Raw genomic sequence first — 21,300 nt, 5'->3', positions numbered from 1 at the left:
TTTTCAAAATCACAATCTCATCAATAAAATATTTGAAAAACTCGAATTCAGATATTATTTCCTTACATGTATATAACAATACACCTTACCAAGTAACATTACCTTTAGGACTTTTAGGCTATTGCGAAACCAACGCTACAATATCACCGATACACGAAAAAGCGTATCGCGTAAATAATATACTCCAATTATTAGATATTTGTCAATCCACAATTCTTAATGAAGAATTATCCATAAATAATATAAAAAGTAACAAAAAAAGAAATACGGATTATTTCACAAAAACCCCATATTTCAAACCGACATTCAACATAAATATCTACACAGAGAATCAACAGAAATTTTTAACAATGTTTAATTTCCAACATTCACAAATAACACAAGACGAATTTGAAAAATTCGCCAAACAGCTAATTAAATATTCATCAGTCTATGCAACATCCAAATTTGATGTTGGCAAAATCAGCTTATCACTACATCTCCCATTAAAACCAGACGCAGTTTTCAAAAAAACAAAGAGCAAGTAAAGTACCAATTCATTTAAACGAAAAAGTGAACAGATTACTTGATATTTTACAACAATACAATATAATCTCACCAGTAAATAAAGAAGAACAACCAAAAGGTAACACATTTATCAACCCTGTTATCATTCTAGCTAAAGGAGAATCATTAAAAATCGTTCTCGACGCTAGATACCTCAACTCACTCATAGATGAATCAAAGTGTAATTGGCCTATTGAACCAATACAAGTTATTTTAACAAAAATAAATGGAAAATACTTTACAACCGCAGATATGAATAGTGCATATAATCAAATGCCATTAGATGAACAATCACGACGTTTAACACAATTTGTTATTGGAAACCAACAATACGAATTCAACCGCTTATTCTATGGAATATCCATAGGACCAGCAGCATTTTCAGCTTTTATGAGCAAAATTTTTCGACCACTAATACTCAAGAAAAACGCAATCACCTATTTAGACGATGTTTTTGTGCAATCACAGACAAAAGAGGAAATGTTCAATGTTTTAGAACAATATCACCAAATACTTCAGAACGAAAATCTGAAGGCCGCCCCCGATAAATCACACTTCTTTTTGACAAGAGTTAAATTCTTAGGACATAATATAGAAAGAAAAACAATCACTCCATTGAAATCACGTATAGACGCTATTCAAAAACTCCAACCACCAACAAATAAAAAGAAAATCCAAGAATTCCTTGGAATGTTAAACTTTTTAAGCAAATATGTTTATAAAATGCAATTATATCTACGACCATTCTATAACATACTTAGACAACAAAATAATTTTGAATGGAATACAGAACATCAAGCACAATTTGAAGAAATCAAAAAACTTCTAACTGAACAAATTTCAAACACAATTCCAGATTCAAATCAACCATTTTATGCAATGTGCGATGCTTCGAACTTTGGCATCGGCGCAGCATTATTACAATCACATAATGGTACAAATAAAATGAACCTCATATCAGCAAATTCTCGATTATTCACTCAAGCAGAGCTACGAGTCTCAACTCTAATGAGAGAATGTACAGCCATAATATATACACTAACAGAATATGAATTTCTGATACTTGGATCAAAACATCCCACAGTTCTATTCACAGACCATAAACCAATCATCTTTCTTTTTACACAAAAGTCTAATCCAAACCACCGAGTTTATAGATTTCAACTAATTTTAATGAAATTCCCAAACTTACATATAGTTTGGACCGCAGGAAAAAATTTTGCATTACCAGACACCTTAAGTCGAAATACGCCACCTGAATTACTTACACGTAAAACCACAGTTGAAATACCCAAAAATATAAAATTCTACCTTGCAGAAAATGAAACATCACCCCGACTAGAATGCAAATATGCAGTAAAAACTGACGTTGAACAATCACAGATAAACAATCTACAACACTTCCCACTTTATTTAGATTGTCAAAATAATCACTATGAAGTTGATCTACTTGGAACATCAACTTTTAAACCAATCCCATATTCACAATGGATAAAAAATAACACCCAACAAAAAAGAAGAAAACAACATCCGCCTAAAAAAGACCATTTTCCACTAATTGAAAAAGAAAATTTAACTGATAAAATAAACTTATCAGGACCACAAACAAACGATTCAAAATACACAATAAATCAAGTTTTTGACCTCCATGACCCACTTGATACAATACCCTTATCTAAATTAGAAATTGAAAACATATTTCTCCCCCCAACAGAAACAATTACAATTTCAACATTGAAACAATACCAAAATCTTGACCCAGTAATTAGACAACTAAAATCATGGCACAAATATAAAACTAAACCCGTCAAGGCAGATACAACTATTTTAGGAAATAAAACACTCCTCCGATATTTTCGAAAATTCAATAATACAACAATTAACGAAAACACAGACCTTCTAGAATACAAACTAAATGAATCTACAGTTCCCTGTCTCCCTTTAAGTATGATTCTCATAGCTTTTAATATTTCACATACACAAAATATTAAAGGACACTCTGGATCAGAGAAAACATATTCAAATTTTATATAAAACTTTTATTTCCCAAATGCACCAATTTGGATAAAAGTACTATGCAATGACTGTATAGTATGTCAACTAAATAAACCTTACCCAAATCAAAAACAAATAGCACAAAAACAAGATTTTAAAGGACAAAGTTTGTACTTTAACCATCGTATCTCATTTGATACTAAAAGACCAATTTCACCCTCATCCGAAGGAAACTCCTACATTATGGTAATTGTTGACGCATTTACACATTATGTAGCACTTAACCCAGTACCACATTGTAACGCTTATTATGCTTACACAACGCTTTATGAACACTGGATAGCAAAATTCGGACTACCAGAAATTTTAGTTACAGACAACGGTACAGAATTCATAAATAATGAAATCATCACACTATGTCATCTATATAACATCAAACACAAACCACGTACATCTCACGCACCTTGGACAAACGGCTTAGTCGAAGGTATGAACCGTTCATTACAAGAATACCTCAGATGTATCATCAATGGAAATGATACAAGATACACCGAATGGTCAGCAGACGTAAAACTATTTCCCTTAGCATATAATTCACAAATCACGACAACTTTAGGAATGTCACCATATGAAATGGTTTTTAACCAAAAGCCACGCAAACCAATAATGTTTACAGCAAACTCTCATAAAAACGCACAAAGTTATTGTCAACCAAATAAAGACTCAATTTGTTATAACCTACCATTACATACACACGATGAAGATCATTTTCATCACCCACAAATTCTTAAATTAGCCTCCGGTACACACACCGAATGGATTTTAAACAGAGATAAAAAACACAATGAAATTTATCAAAAAGTAACAAAAAAGTTGTTACAAAGGCAAAATATTAATGAACAAATAAATTCACGCTTTACACCAGCCTCCGATTTAAAAATTGGAACATTTGTTTTAATACCCAATTTTAATACTCAAAAAGGAATTTCAAAAAAGTTACAACCCCTTCGTAAAGGACCATACCAAATAATTACAAAACCCACTGATGTCACATATAAAATCATCGACTCAGACAAAAAAGAAATCGTTCAACACCGAAATAACCTATTACCTTATTATCCAAAAGAATACGCACTCCGCGAACTAACTCAATTATATTCTTTTACAGGTTTAAAAGTTATTCAAAATGACCCACATACGGAAAATACAACAAAGGAACAAAATGATATTCACCTCGGAAATCAAAATACAAAATCAACCACCACAAAAAACAAAACAAAAATCTAGATCAAAATACATCTCAAAAAGAAAGAAAAAATAGAAAAATGACAGAACAAATAATACCCCAAGAACAAATCGACAAATCAGAGCATAGAGAGTCTTCACGACTTAGAAATCAACCACGTAAAAATTATAAATTATTCATTCCACAATCTAAAATATTAAAGAAAGTTGAATTTCAAAAACAACTTTAATTCTACATTTAATAATCTTTGCACCTCTGAAACATTTTACACTTTCATTTTTCAAAATAACATGCTGACAAACACGCAGCGATTCTAGTTCATAATTAGCCAATAGGATTCATCCAATCCGTCACCTTCTCTAACTCTAACACAAACCAACTAGATGAACGATATTAAACTCCAGGCATATCTATAACTATAACTTTACGACCTCCAGGTCAAAAATAAGCAAACCACTCCAACTTGACAACTAAAATAAATATCACCATAATATCATAACCCTCCCTTATCTAATAAACCAAAGATCAACAATATTTCCCCAACTCAGCCCTCAAATACCCCCCAAACAAATATGTTAAATTAGCCTAAAGTAAAAGAACGACCATTTTAATTAGCCTAAAGTATAAAAATCTCAAAAATACCCCAGATCATTTGACAAATGAAAATAAAGACAAAGAAGACCTCCCGATCACCATAAAAATTGCCCCCAACAATTTTTCACAAAACTCAACCCACTTGTCAAAAAACCAATAAATAATCCGACCACACTTAAAAATTGCCCCAAACAACAAAAAATATTCGATCAAGAAGTCATTTCTTAAATGCTCTTCTATCAAACAGTCACAAAAATTATCACAAACCTCAAACAATTTTTTACGATACTTGAAACTTTCATAATATTTCTTTTTGATATCCTTGAATCTTTTCTAATAATCTTTATCATTTTTTGTAATGTTTTTTTAATTTTCTACACTATATTCGAACTATTTCTCCAACTTTCAAAAACCCTTGATTATATCCACAGGTACGATTCATACAACTTGTCTAAATGATACGAACTATTTTCAGTAGAACTGATATTTTTCTACTATTTGTAATTTTCATAACATTTCTATCATCCCTCATTTTGACCATATGCAAATGTATAAAGAAAGCAATCATCACATTCGCTCTAGCAACAATCCTCCTAATTCTTTTCTTAGAAGAATACTATAATAAACATAAACTTTTTCACTAAAAGAATAGACCAAAAAACTATCAAAAATTGCTACCCAACAGTCACAAAATCAGTCTTCACCGACATCATCCCAAGATAATCCAACAACATCTTCAACTACCCAAAATCCTCAAACATCTACACGAATTTCCTTTCAAGATAACCCATACACTTTTGAAGAACGACACGCTCGTTTATCAGAACCACTAGAACCAGTTCAACGACAAGCACCTCTAAGCGAACCAACATATAACTTATACCCAACACTACCACAAGAATTAAGTAGAATAAGAAATCCTAGTCAAAACCAGAATACAGTCGAAATAAATAGACAAATTATACATCCTCGACGAAACAGAAATTTTCAAACTCCCCGAGTTCATTTTGATATACCTCAATCCCCATCACAAAACACTCCAGAAAACCCCATTGGTATATTACCAGAAACCCCTACGCTTCTTTCACAACGTAGCACCTCAAGCCTACCATCAGATTACTTAGGTTCAACACCAACATCTGAACAAATACGTGAAAATCCCTTTAACTCCCCAAACCAGGCATCACGACTACCATATTGGACAACACATTCATTTACACAAGGTGAACTAAATTTAGTCAATGATCCAATAGATATTTCTACGGATACAACAACATCCTCATCACTACCAGAAACATTATCACTACCATCAACACCATCAATAAGCCAGATTTCACCACCACCTTTTAACTTAAATTTTCCAAATAATCTCGACGCCAGATATCGAGAACAATCATCAACAAATATCCCTTTAAGACTAGATTGGAATACATTTACAGCCCCTCCAACATTATTTGGACAACATCTAGAAAGTAATCGCCTTCACAACTGGGCACTTAATAGATTACAATACCGACAAGACATTCACGACGATATCCGTGATCACAATATCCAAATACTCCAACAAAACAGTTTACAACTAAAGTTTGAAATCACAGTTAAATTAAACAACATTACTCAACATCCCTACCCATTGAATCCACCAAACATAACAGCTCAATCACTACCACCACCATTTATAACCACAGAAGTAATATATAAATACGACAGATATAGCAAAAAGACAATTGGTTACATCACATTTTATAACCCATACTCAGGATTATCATACACATGTATATTCTAAAATTATTAATTTTTTCCCAACTCCTTTTTCTAGTAATCTCAAATCAAAACATAAACCCTTCTCCCCGCACAGGACCCCAAGATTTATTAGTAACACATTACGATTGTGAAGAAAACGAACAAAAAACACTACACAAGTATGCAATAAATCAAGTATCACAATGCGAAACAGAGCCCCAAGCCATAGAAACTACAAATGTAATAGCAACACTTTATTCAAAATCCCGAGCAACTACAGTTATAGGATATAAATTCACAGCAACATTTTCTGAAAAGAAAGTACATTGTTCACAAGTCTCAAACGGAAATAAAAACCGACTTGACCATGAATCATTCTACCAGAGTAATATAGAACGACTTTTACATCTCAATCCCGAAGATTGTAAAAACGAGTTACTCCGACTAAATATCACAAAAAATAAAAACACAGATAGAAAGTTAGTCTATTTCCAAGTTTTTTCAGATTCTGTACATCAAGCAGAACTTGAAAGATATCAAGGACATATAAAATTAGATGAAAAATACCCATATAACGGCGCACACGGACGATTAACCTATGACATGCACGATAAACACTGGATACCACACATTGGTATAATTGACCCATCAAACTGCAAAGCAGACACAAAAAATAAAGGATACCAAGAAATAATGTTTTTCGATTGGAAAATACAACTCGAAAAAATACAACTCACACGAGATTTATCAGACAACACAATGATCTATCAAGGAATCAGATTACCTTGTAAAAACGACCAAGGTTATTGCGACCCTACAACACGAACACAAGCAACAATTGTTTGGTTGCCTGAAGACACATGCACAACATTTCAAGTAGCAAAAATACACGCTCGTATGATAAAATTTCACGAAAAACATTTTATACAATCAATACCATATGAACAAGTAAATCCATTACGAAAAATAAGTTCTAATTTCCGAAACATTCAAAATATAGAAAATAAATTAACACGTTTTCAAATATATCAAGAGACAGAACTTGCATGTAAATACAGAAACCCACTTCACAAAACACAATACTCTGAAATATTAGTTGAATACGAAAATGGATTCGACATGACCACTGGAAAACTAAAAGTCGACCCATACGCCACAAGTCATCCTCCAAATGAAGGAACATCATACATACCAGTTCATTTTCAAAAGAATACAGGTCAACCTGGTGGACATTTAAAGCCTCAAGACGATCAAAGCACACGTTTACAAGAACTATCACTAATGAATAGTACATATTTCGGTAATATTCACTATGATATTCACTTAGATATGAAACTAGACTACACGATTAGCCGAATTTTTCAAGAAATGTCACTCTCCGAATTAGAAACACTACACCAACTATGCGAATTAGAAAGAACACAAATATTACAATCACTTGCACTAGCAGTATTAAAAATACCCTACGCAGGATATTTACTATCAGGAAATAGATCAAATTTTTTAGACTATGAAGGAAACATCTTATGGTTTTATACTTGTACTAAAAAAGTACCACCACTATACGTTTTTGAAGACAAACGATGCTATAAAAGAATCCCTATCTTTTATAAGAACAAAGTACATTTCGTTGACACACTTTCACGAAGAACCTATTTCTGGGATACCGCAGTCCCATGTGGATCAGAAAATAGCCACAATGTAGTACAAATAAACCCTGATGAAGATAAATATTACCTTCTCACCCCATATCCCACTTTAATGCAATCACTCAAAAAATTTTCACCAGAAAGCATTTGCGCTATTGCTCGAAACCCAAATATAGACTTACAATCAATAGGAATATATTCAAAGTCAGATATTCAACATCACATTCGAACACAACAATTCCAAGAATTATTAACACAAATGGACACTATACAAAGACAATCAATTGACCAAAACTTACGCAAACTTGCAGAAACCGCAGGATTTGCAGACATCTATACGCAAGACTATAGCGGATATTTTAAAGACATTAAAGATTATATATATCTAAACGGTGAAAAATACCGTCCCCAAGATATATCACCTATCAATATTTTTAGCTTTGTTACACTCAAGAATGAAATTCTTGATTTTCTAGGATGGCCCTATTACATCTTAGAAAAATTGACTATTTTATACGCAATGTTTAACTTTATTGGATTTCTTTTCTCACTTTTAAAAGGAATCTACAACACATGTGCTATACACACACAAGTAAACAGACAAGCAAGCGTAGCACGCATACTCCTTGCAGGATTTTTTGGAATCTTTTCTACATCTATAAACAAAATTCTTTTAGACGCACAAATAAAAGAATACAACACAAAAATAGCAACAAGACAGAACACATACGACGAAGAACATAACAATGTAGACACAACACCAACAGCACCACAGTTACCACCCCTACCACATAACCATTCATTATCCCTAGTCCCACGTAATTTTCGAAATTTAGCCATAACACATAATCAAAATTTTAGACCAACCATATCACAAAGTCCCATCCAACATATAATGCCACACCACTCACAAGATGAAAATACTTATGAACAAATTATAGAACAACCCCATACCACCGTTTTTCAGTCTCAAAATAATAATTTTTTTAGCCCACGATGAGCCGACAACTTGGATCCCTACACCGATCAAATTCCCATCCAACCAACCTCACCACTCCAATCCAAATAATACCACTTTTTGCTTTTCCGCCACCCGATTTCCCCACCAGTAATGTAACATCCGGCATGAATTCCGATACTAATTCACACATCTCAGTTTTATACTCCATCTCACAACTCAATAACCCGAATATTGAAACCCCCGATGAATTTGCCGACTCTGAACCATCTCCATCAAATAATTTTCACACCAACTCCTCAAATTTTTCTCAACCCCCTTTTCAACCCATACTACCAAATAACCCTGACCCAACCAATTCTACACCCTCTTATGCTTCCCAAGTCACTCCAACATACTCCTCACTTCACTCAGACCAATCATCTCATTCTCCAGACACCCCCCGAATCTCCCCAGAACTAGATAATTTCATTACCCTACAACAACAACCCTACCACCTTGACACCCCAACCATAAACCAAATCTCATCCACAATAGATTCATCCAACCCTCCTACCCCTACACCCTCTTCAATTTATACCAAATCATTAGCACCATCATCCACAACTACTGAATCTTCACTTAGCACTAATAGAGCTTACCGCACTTTTAAAAGAAAGTTCCCCAACCATCCTTTCCCAGCGAAACCAGGAACAGCCCGTGAATATATCAACCATCCAAAACACACTAACACAAAAGAATTTTTAGCTATCACCTTACCCTCATTTCCACAATACACCTTAAACACCCCTCACGACACTAACGAGACACGTAACTTTGTAGACGAATACGTTTTAATGCCTACCCTTCCTTGGACCTCATATTATCATTTTACTAATCCCCTTTGCTTACCATTATCTAACACTCACATCGATATAGAACGAAATAAGGACATGCTATATCGACTCACTACACCACTAACATCTAGACAATTTACCTATATTGGATATAAAAAATCACTAAAAACACACACTGCACCCCGAGCTAATGAATATACACTAGAATATTACGATCATAACATCATCAGAGCTAACCAAGATCAATTCTTAGACGACGATCGCTTCGCTAACCCACAAATCACCGAGAAATTTTTCATTAAAACACCATATGTATTTACACTAAATATCTTCGATCGCAAGTTTGACCACACTATTTCAGAAGCACTAACAGACACACAAGCCTACGAAAGTTTTAAAGAACGCTTCCAAATATTTTCACTAACCTTTCATTTCCTTGCACCACATGAAAGAGATTTGCACTGCTCACACGATATTATGTTGCGCACTAAACAAACACACACATATACTTATTATCGTTTCATCCAAAATCACTTTGACCTACACACTCCCTCCAGACAACCACACCATCGTTTTCAATTCATCAATTCCAAATACACCTCACCATTCTTTCTTAACTTCACATATTGTATTAAAGATACTAACCTTCATGGTATTCTTCGAAATTATGATCCCATAACCCAAATGTATATTTTTTGTCCAATCACCAAGACCTTCAACGCAGAAGAATCCCGACCCTTCCTTATCCCACACGAGTTTGTACAACCTATAGAAATCCCCATTTTAGAATTCATCCATAACACTAAATTCAATCACAAATTATATAATCTAATACAAAACACACCTTATGAATTTGCAGTTGGCACTGAAGAACTAACCACCATTAAAGCACTTCAATTGCTTTGGCCACTGCTTCAAACTAAAAATATCATCCGCATTTTAGCCAAATTACTAACAACTTCAGATCTCAACCACGACATCTTCCCCCACGGTTTCTTCCCCGACGACTAACAGGTAAGTATGAATTATACATATTACTAACTAATTTAAAGATTAGAAACTCACCATTCTTTATCCATGTTTTCTTTAGAATTTTAGCCTTCATCCAACGATCATCTGAAAAATTCACAAAAGAAAAATAAAAAATAGCAAACTTCTTCAAAACTGTTTAAAACCCTATTAAATTTTTGCACCAACAATTAAATAAATATAATACCAATGCAGTAATTTACTTTATAAATTTTTCCCCCACAAGCAGTAAATATAATAATGATGAAAATTTGTAACTTAATTTTCCCCAACAACTAGCAGTAAAATTAAAATTCTATGTAGTAAATTAATAAGAAGCAAATGCAGTACTAACCTTTTGATATTTCCATTCACTCGCACAAGAATTCTATTCAAACTCGCACAGCTCGCCCACAAAGAATTGTTTAAATAATGAATTTCAGTTTCAAGCTTTCACAACTCAACAACTCTAACATACGATAACAAGTTTCAAACTTTCCTTTAACCCGGTTGGAAAGGAATTATATACTAAACAAAACTAACCAATGCAGCTTACTAAACACCACAACACATAGCATAACAGCATGACTAAGAAAAAGGAAACCAACGGTACCCAAACCGGATTAACCCAGTTTAAAACTGGATAATTTATTCTTTTGAAGACTATTATAAAGTCTAAGAAAGAAATAATAAAACACAAAAAAGTCGAAAGACAAACCCATACCACAAACAATTTGATTTTTGAAAAAAGGACACAACCAACAAAACATAAGAAAAACCACAACAAACCCAACATAAAACGTTGTCACATAACAGGACCTCTCACAAAAACCGCATGCAATCATACTCCCACTCCTGGCCTAACCCACCAGGAAGGACGTCCTGAGCATGCTCTATAGCCGGCCTAACCCACCGTGCTACATCCACGCTTTGTGACCACACTCCTATTTTTAATAAGAGCTACTCAAGGGTGAGTAACTCTTCAAAATAACTGAACTAAAACAAAAAGCTTTTGTGAAAACAACTAACTAAAATCATAATTAAAAAATATTAAACTAATAAAAGTTTTATAAAATGTAAATTACATTATGCAATACATAGATCAGAATACAACACCAAGGACGAACATCCAAAGACAAAACGACATCACTACACTCGAGAAAGAATGGCCAACTACAATCAATATGCCGCTCACAATCACAACTCAAAGGATTTAGAGTACGACTTGACTTCGCAGAAAAGGACTTCATTGAACTAGACCAATGACCACCTCGATGTTCAAGTATACGTACAGATCCGAGTAACCAGGCATCCCCTCCACGCACAATCTCCACGCCATTCCTAGACAAGATCAAAACACAAAGAAGTTCTCATCAATGAAACAGAAAAACCTGACATAGCCAACCATTCTGAAATCAGATTTGAGTTTGTTGCGAAAAACCAGTCGTTGTCTTGAGAAGACACAACGATTGAATCTGGGACTTCCCTAATAAGAAAACCCAGAAGAAATAAGATGTTCGCCAAATACCAACGTCCATCATCCATCCTTTGAATTGCAGAAAGACTATTCTAAAAAACTCTGTAAAACCCGGATGGGTGGAACCTGATCTAAACTACATTTTATGATTGGATAAATTAGATATTTTACCAATGTAAAGTATTTAATATTAACCAATCATGATCCATCTGACTAACAATCCACTTATTTGTAAGTGCCGAAATTACTTGTAATTTCAGCACCAGAGAGATTTGAATTTAACTTAGAAATTAGTTGAACTCTCCCGAGTACTTCAGCAGCCGCAATAAACCAGTATACCCTAGATCTATTGAGCCTAGCAGAGACTAGTTAAACAACCTGAGACTAGATAGTATAAGAGTAAGATTAGGATCGGTATTAGACTAAGAAGTTGCACGAATCTATCCGGCCGAAAATAAGATAGCGTGACGAGCAGACGGTGTACCCTATCCGAAATTACTCTATGAGTTATACACTTCGGTTCTAACTCACAGTTGCAGAGAAAAAAGCTCTTTGTCTTTAAAGCAATTCGAAATTCATGAATCCTTTTGATTGACATTTCTGGATTTTGAAAGGATCATAATTCTGGATCATAATTTGCTTTTCGTTTAGCAAATGAGTTTGTTCAATTAAACTCAAATTGAAATTAAAAGTCAATCAAACAACAAATTTAGAAAAAAAAAGTGGTAACTATATTTCTTACAAAAAAAAATGAAGCCGAACGACCTAAAAAAGTTTTTCAAGTCCCTGGTTGGCACAATGCAACTGATTTTTAAAATAAATTTATTTGTTTTAGATTGAATACTTTACATTTTCCAACTTGCATTCTGAAAATACATTAGAAGATTTTGATATCTTCAATAGGCAATCGGGAAGTAAACTGTTGGCAACGGAACTGAAAAAGAACTTGAAGATGAACTAATGTGCATTTTTCGTAGCATAAGTAGTTGTACAATTAGAGTTTTCAACTTTGACTTTATCGAATTGCAATTTGCGCTAAAAATCTTGATATTCAGAATTCTTGAGCAAAAGCAATGATAAAGCTACCATGAAACGTGAGATTTCGAAACGTGAGGTTCAATGGGGTTTACTATTTTTACCAGATACAAAAATCCATCCGAATCGATTTAGCTCAAATTTTGTTCACATTTCGAAGAAAACGGAACATTTATGCTTGGTGTGGTTTTTCTATTCAGTCAATTTTTGGCGGTTGAAGTACTAGTTGTTAACAAAATTTTTTTATCCCCATTGAAAATATTGACTCCCTGAATCGTAATATATAAAATACTCTACTTCCGATCGTTTTTGCTATGTTCTGGGAGTTTGAAATAGCTAATGTTGCAAAGTTCTGGACTAATTTAATGCTCACTTTCTCAAATTTTTTTCATAATGCTGAAAACAACGCGAATTATTTATGCATGGCGAATTATCCTGCTCAACAGAATCGTTCAAAGTTGAATTGAGGCGCGCTCTCAATTGACCATGTTATTTTTGTATGACTGAAATCTTAACACTTGATCTTTGATATTGTCCGAAATTTATAGTTTTCAAATATTTCCTCGTATCAGAAATTATTTGAGACCAACTAAAGGGCAGTCGGAACAATCAGGGTTTTGCCATGATATACGAGCAGTCTTGTTTCAAATTTAAATCTAATTTAAAAACTTCAAGATGAGTTGATTTAAATCAATTTAAAATCCACTAAAGAGTTAAGCAATTTGGATTGATTTAAAAGCAATTAAAAACGATTTGGACCGAAGAAGACCCAAAAAAGAGTTCTCGGTGTTAAAAAATAGGGTCTGCATTTCACCGACTAATTCAAAATTTTCAAGATGGATTGAGTTCAATCAACTTAAAATCCATAAATGGTTAATCAATTTGGGTCATTTTAAAAGCAATTAATAAACGATTGGGACTTTTGAAATATCTAAAAAAGAATTCTCGGTGTCAGGAAAAGTTGTCCTACATTCCATCGATTAATTCAAAACTTTCAAGATGAATTGAGTTAGATCAACTTAAAATCCATCAAAAAGTTTAATCGATTTGGATCAATTTAAAAGCAATTGAAAAGGATTGGGGCTTTCAAAATGTCGAATATAGGAGTCGGGGTGTCAAGAAAAAATGGTCTGCATTTCATCGATCAGCTGACAATTTTCATGATAGTCAAATTCAAGATCAAGTTAGTTGTAACTCAATTTTAGATATAGTGAAATCTCTTTGTTTCAGTTTTTATGTAATTCAATTGCCCCTTAATAGGAAAAATTATCCGACTAACTAATTGATGAAATTATGAACCAAAATACGAATTTGCAAAAGCTAATTTTCAAACAAGTCAACAGTAAAACCAATTTACTTTTGCGTTTTTCAGCTTTTTTTTGGCAGAAGACAAGAAAAATTTGACCTATTCTTGGTCTCAAAAATGAAAAAAATGATCGCTTGAAACTCATCACCTTCAGATGTTTGTCCAAATTGGTAAAGAAGTTCGTCTGGAGGTTTAAACTGACTGGGACCGTAATATGTCATCTTCAGGGGCAATTCAGAGGGCACCACAACTACAGTCGACAAATATTTCTCCCAAATAACTCCAGTCTCGATCTCACAATTTTGACAACAGTAGTTAACACTCCGATTATTACTTATGACAAAAGGCGTGTTATAATAACTACTATTTCGTAAAGATGAAGTTTGTTCACTTATTATTCTCGATACAATTTCAGCGTCTCGAATGTAGTTGTTAAGAGTTTCGAAATGGTCAACTGTCGATAAAGTGTTACGTGTTGTTGATGATGATGACGAAGATCTTTTGAACAAATTGTGATCTGCAACTGACCGCAATGGCCGCTTCAAAGCAATTTCTTCTTCTAAGACTTCTTCGAAATGATTTCCCTTCGACGAATCAATTAAATTATGATAGAAGTTTCGATCAACGTCTCTCTTGCTTGTATGAAACGTCTCGTTTTAGAACCACTCTTTTTTCTTTCTGTGATTGGTTAATTTTAGGGATTACATCTACAGTATTCTCATCATAACTACCATTAAAACAAAATGCAGCTGCTTTTTTAAATCTGTTGGTAGGTTTTGATTTTGATAAAACGTCCTCTCTCCTTCGTTTGTGAAACGTTAAATGTTTACTTGCTATTGGTTTAAAACCCGGTAGCGATAATAGAGTTCTGGGGATGCGATTTGGAGGCAGTGTTTGGGATGTTGTCAGAGCCTCAAGGTATTTTGTGGTCAAATCACTGCGGCTAGACTTAATAAACAGAATACTTAATTGGCACTTGCAGCCAAAATGTTTGTTTCTACCATAATTGAATTGGTATAAACAGCAATCAATAATCTGTTTTTGCAACAGTACCCCTGGTAATGATAGATTAACTTGATGACGACAATAGAATAAATGGTGATCTGGTACAGAAGGACAGCGGGTAACAAGGGGGGTTACTGTTATTTTAATTAGCTTTGACGCCAACGGGACTGCATTCCCTCGCTTTTTCGCTAGGGTATCGGCTTTTCCTTCACACTTTTGACGCCAATTTGGCGTCGAAAAGAGTATGTAAGTGTAGGTTTGTAATAATGGGGATTCTCCGAAAAAGGAACAGTTACAGAAATGGTAGAAATTTTTGTTGGTAAGACTATACTCCCAATTAAAATTGGCTTCTGAAAACCACCGTGAAAATGTTTTATCTTTTCTCAATATACTCTTCAACTTTTTTTCTAATGAATCGGGGTTCACCGCTGATGGTGGTATTCTAAGCCTTGGACAACGATTGCATGCATTCAAATGCAGCGGTCGACGACAACAACAACCAAGAAAATAACAATAACAACAACAAAAAGTACAAGGATAAGAAGAAGAAAGGAATCCAGGCGAGCGATTGCGGTGGTTGTTATTAGTTATTGTATCTGATGGTGATGATGAGTGCTGTTGGGTATTGTGGGCTGCTCGGGCAAACATGACGTTGAAAGGACTCTGGTTAATTTGTTTTTCCACTTCACTGGATCCACTTAGTTTCTCATTCAATAGGAAGTCCATAAATCTCCCCTCCTCCTCACTCTCACCAGAAATACTACGGCTACTATTGGCCCCTGTCTGATGGGGAGATGTTACGTAATGTTCCTGATCTGTGACGTAATGTTTCTTGGCTGAAATGTACTGCCGTTGAACTGTGACGTAATGTTGAGGTGGTGATGCGGTCGGAAGGAGATGGCAGTTGATGGAGGCTGCACATACCAACTGCAACCAGCATAACTTCAAAAAACAAAAAGAGGAATAGGAAGAAAAGAATGAGAATGCCAGAGCTCCTTGATGTGCCCCCGGGCTGCTTCTGCTGTTCTGAAACATAATTGGATTCAGACCACCAAAGTTACTATGGGCTAGATGATGGAGTATAGCATCATTTCACAATCTAGACAGCGATTTTCGGAATCATTTCAGAAGCTTCATTTCAGAAATTAGATAGCATAATAATAACATCTGATTTTAATGATTTTAATAACACTTTGATTTTAACTCTGATTTGATTTTAGAACGATCGACTTATTGTTTTTAGCTCATATCGTGAATCCTAATTTCAATATTTTCCCGCTAACCAAGAAAACGGCCATAAAAAAACAAAGAGTTTATCACCAAATCAAAATTTTTCATGTATAAAATGAAAAATTGTTTTAAAAAATTGTTTAAATTGTTTTTTAAAAAATGGTCTGAAAAATCTGGGTTCAATTATAAAATTTCGTTTTGTAATTCATTTTGAAAAAAAAGAGAGATAGGTGAGAAATTTTGGTTTTGCAAAGTTTAACTAAATGTGAGTAGGTTTCGAAATTGAGTAAGTTGTGAGTAATGCGAAAAAAACTGCAAGTTTTGCAGAAATTTTGGCAAAAAAATATAGAGATTATAATTCATTATAACCCATTCTAATGAATTCAAAATGGATTATGATCGATTTTTTTTCTGTAAAAATAAAGGATTATAATGGATTATAATCGATAACTTGGTCCCAAAGTGTAAGTATAATCGATTATAAAGCCACTTTTTTGACCACGAAAATTGGTTATAATCCATAATTATCCATGGAACCTCACTTTGGGTTGAAGAGTTATGGCGGTTTGAAAACTGTCAATTTGGCTAAATTTGATTAATTAACGCCTACGAAGATTTTGATTGGTTCAAAAATGACAATTTTGATTGGCTCAAAAACCTTTCCCATTGGAACAACGACTAGCTATTTGAAGCTACTAATACATCGCGAGACGTTTTGATACATAACTTGGCACTATACATAACGTGTGGTGGAAATATTTTCAAAAAAGGAAATTTTTGTTGAAATTTTTTCAATGTTTAATAAATTAATATATTTTCCTTAAATTTTACGGGGCAGTCAGAACATTGAAGGTTTTGCACTGATATAAATCATCTCTATTAAAGTTTTACCAAGTGCAAATTTTATCAATCGATCTTTTACATAGCATCTGAGGTAAGAAAATAACAAAATAACTTCTTTTCTACTTTTTCTTTACTATCATTTCAATCAATTATCCAACAAAAATTCAGGGCTGTCTTTGTTTTAGAGTTTTTTCACTCATCTAGGCATATTTTAAAAACCAGGTTCTAAAAATCAAGGCACATTTAAGGTTTGTTAATTTTGCCGCTTTTTCAATTTTTAGAGAGAGTCCAAAAAGGTTTCAGCTGACACATTTCGAGTCAATATTGATTGATACTCCTCATGTACCTAATAAACCAAAAGAACAAGCCCGTTATAATAGAAAAAAATATTGTGTAAATCACTTTGGTTCACCCATTCACTCGAAACAATTCGCATCCAAGCTTAGGTGCAAATAATCGGATATAACGAATTATTCTGATGATTTTTTGACAATTATATTGATTTTAAATACAAACATTTGGTCTTTACTAGATTTATAATCAACTGCAGTTTATTAATCAATTGCAGATTGAAATATTTGAATTTTGTTCTGCAAATATACCAAGCACATGCTGCGATAGAAAATTAAACATATTTTTTGAATTTAAATGATTTTTTTCTCATTTTTTTTGATGTTTTTTTTTGAATCTTTTGGCTTTGAACAAATAGTTGTCATTATCTGCTTTATAGTGGGGTTGTTATCAGCTAGATTGATATCCTTGAAAAACTACTGAGTCACATACTGATTTTTCATTGTGAAGTATACTTTTTGTTTGTTGGTCCTGAAATTATAGTGAAACGTTGATTTTTTGATCACCAGTGAGACGTTGGTCACTGCAGAATGCTAACAGTTCATTGTCTACTGAAAGAATTAAAAGATTTTGGATAGCCATTAAACATTCAAGAATTCGATTTGATTTCTGAAATGATGCTCGAAATGGAAACAGCTCCAAGATTCTTGCAAAATTGAAAAAAAAATGCTCATAAATTATGAAGCAACTGATGAAACTTCAGCACTTCATGAACTCGTTCAAATTTCGCATGTGCGTTGTTGATAGCCCGCAGGGGGTGCGTCCGGCATGCTCAAACCGAATCTTAGAAACTTTGCGACTTCGGTCGGCCAAAACCACAGGTCAACTGGGGATAGAGCAGTGAAGTTGTTGAAAAAGTTAAAAAGGTGTAAAGGGGTGTGTGGGGAAGTCCAGTGGGAAGCAGTTTGGAGGGAAATTTGGGTTTTTTTTCTGTCTAAGTAATGGCCGATAGCCAAGCATTAATTTGAAAAGGATTTGCCCGGTGACGCAAAGGAGGGGTTTATCAGAAAATGTGATATCGGGTGGTTTGAGTGACTGTATTTTGGGAGGAGTTGCATCTACAATAGCCACTCGACTTTTGGAATAAGTAGTTGTTTTAAAATCAATTTGAAATTTTGAGAGGCAAAAAAACGAAGTTCATTAAAATCATTTAAAGTCTTGAAGGATGCCTTTACTGTGTCTCGGAGAATATTTTATATACCGGGATTATTAATTTCATTCATTGCTGGGAGAATATTCCCCCAAATTGTCGAGTGATCGTGAAGTTCAAAATTTTTGATTCTTACTGTAAGTGTTCTGAAGCACTGATTATTGAACAACCTGTTATAGTAGTTTTGAAGTGATTAAATTGTCTCCCAGAACGTAAACTGGCGTCACGGGAGCATACTGGGCATGCAAAATCTAATATTGCTTTGACCATATTTTGTTTGCTGAATTCTGTTTGCAGTCTTCTGCGATGGTATGAGTGTTTAAAGGTTTTCTTTTGAAAAAAAGGGGGTATGAGTCACTTTAACTGAAAAGTCTGTTTTGAGCTCTCTGTTCAACGAGCATTTTGCATAAAAACAAAAAAGGTCTGAACGTTAAAAAGTGTGGTAACTTGGTTAAGTCATTTCATAAATCAGAGGAAGCTGTTTGAAAAATTGCTTGCTCTTGAGTCGTTTCCGTTTGACTTTACTTTAAATTCTGAGGGTGATAATGGCGCATCATAAACCTAAAAATTGAACAAAGAAGGTGATAGGACTGAGCCTTGTGATAGGACTAAGGTCATCGGTCTAATGCCATAATGGTGGTCGCTATAATGGTGTGTTGGTGTTTGCTCAAGGTTAGGTTAAATAAAGACTCTAACAATTTCAGAGCTGATCTTAAAATTGATTCCGAGCAATAAGATTCTGACAAATTGAAGTCTTTTTTGTTTTTTTGAAGGGTACCACTTTTGAGTTTTACCATTATTGCGTTTTGATTTGAAGAGAAATGAGCAGTTAAAAATGCGTCTGAAAAGTTTGTTAGCTACTGGTCCTGGTTTGCCATTTTCCACTTTGGGTGGTAGAAATTTTAGAGAGTCAGCTAAGCTGAATTTCAGAAAATTTTACCTTTGAGCTTTGTTGTTTTTGTGTGTTCTCATTTTTTAGTATTGTAAAATAAAAGCCTTTGCAAAAATTTCTCCTCTAAAAATAATTATTTTTTCAATTAAAATTGATTGAATAGGTTTCTAACAAAAGATTAGAGCAATTTAACGACTGGACCATCTCTCAGAAATCACTAGAAAAATTATGATGAATGAAAGTCTGGAAGAGTTCCCACATTGTCTTTTCGTTCTTTTTGCCCAATTTGAAAGTGAGTTCTTTTTGAAAATGTTTAAAAGTGGAATTGACGAATTTGGTTGTCTGATGTTGTCCTTTTGTTTTGCTAGTTTTTCTGTTTCATAATTTAGTTCAGGTACAAAGAAAAAGTTACGGCCTGTATGATCATGGTGACGGGATGCAGAGAAGATAAATAACCAAAAATCTCTTAGTGACATTCACATAAGCTGAATAAGTTTTTCTGCTTGAATATCTTCGATTTGATTATTAAAACTTTTTCAGATCGCTTTTCTAACACTTATAAAAGTTTTATGAGGCGCAAAACGGATATCCTCAGCAATCATCAAAATTTCAAATTTAGTATGTGGTCTGATCCATAATTTAAAATTGTTTTCCGAACAGGATTAGGTCAAATTGAAGAACATGCGAGTGATAAGTCGGGTGACTGTGCTGATGAACTTTCATCAAATGGCAGTCGAGTTTGGCGGTGGTCATTTTGTGGGCCGAATGAGGATTGAATAATTGTTGCACCTAGGTTAGACCCGTAACATTCCGCTGTTGTATTAGAGAACCAAAGGGGGGAATGAACATTTGCATCGCCTAATACAACAGTATTATCTGTCGAGAGGAGAATTTAAATGGTTGCTTTATAGTTCTTAGGGCATATAGGTAGAAATGTAAAAGTTCGTGATAAGAGATTCTGATTATTGGCCTTTCCAGGGTTTGGACTTCAAGTACTTTATGTTCCTCGTAGAGGAGAGAGTTACTAGAGTTTTAGTAAGTAGATCTTCAACCTCTCGCGGTTGGTCCTTCCTTAGTGAAGTGCAGTTTGCTTTCTTGAAAAACCGCAAGGTGAATTGCCTATGTACTCGCGTACTAAAGCTGCTACTCCAGGTTTTTTTCAGAGAGGCCATTACAGTTTAATTGCAGAGTATTCAGGGACTTAATTGACGTTGAGAGTGGATTAGCTTTGTCACCAGGGGGTATGTCGCATGTTGTTGAACTGTGCTGGTGTCAGTGTTTGAGGTCAAGGGGTGTTAGTTGCTGGCAGATGAGTTCTGAGGAAAGGATAGAAGTTGGTCGGAACCTTGTTACGGAATTTGTTACTGGGAGGGTCAATATGTAATTTGGTGTGCAGATGGGACAGTGAGCAACTCTGTGATGATGTTTCAGCGTGT

The 21,300-nt window shown here is 34.2% G+C and overlaps 2 protein-coding genes across 3 annotated transcripts in view; one reads left to right on the top strand and one right to left on the bottom strand.

Annotated features, from left to right (window-relative positions):
* LOC134854912 (leucine-rich repeat-containing protein 71-like) overlaps positions 1 to 21,300 on the top strand; it is a 251,335-nt gene that overhangs the window by 146,673 nt on the left and 83,362 nt on the right. The window lies entirely within an intron of this gene.
* Positions 1 to 21,300, bottom strand: part of LOC134854542 (histamine H3 receptor-like) — a 95,325-nt gene that overhangs the window by 64,035 nt on the left and 9,990 nt on the right. For both annotated transcript variants that reach the window (XM_063870839.1, XM_063870840.1), the window contains exon 2: positions 14,542 to 16,424. In XM_063870839.1, the coding sequence (XP_063726909.1) occupies positions 14,542 to 14,614 (73 nt within the window). In that variant the 5' untranslated portion in view covers positions 14,615 to 16,424. The remainder of the gene's footprint in view (positions 1 to 14,541; positions 16,425 to 21,300) is intronic.

Source organism: Symsagittifera roscoffensis, chromosome 9, assembly GCF_963678635.1.
Source record: "Symsagittifera roscoffensis chromosome 9, txSymRosc1.1, whole genome shotgun sequence".
NCBI lineage: Eukaryota > Metazoa > Xenacoelomorpha > Acoela > Convolutidae > Symsagittifera > Symsagittifera roscoffensis.
The sequence above is the reverse complement of the archived record's forward strand: the minus strand, read 5'-3'. Positions and strand labels throughout refer to the sequence as shown.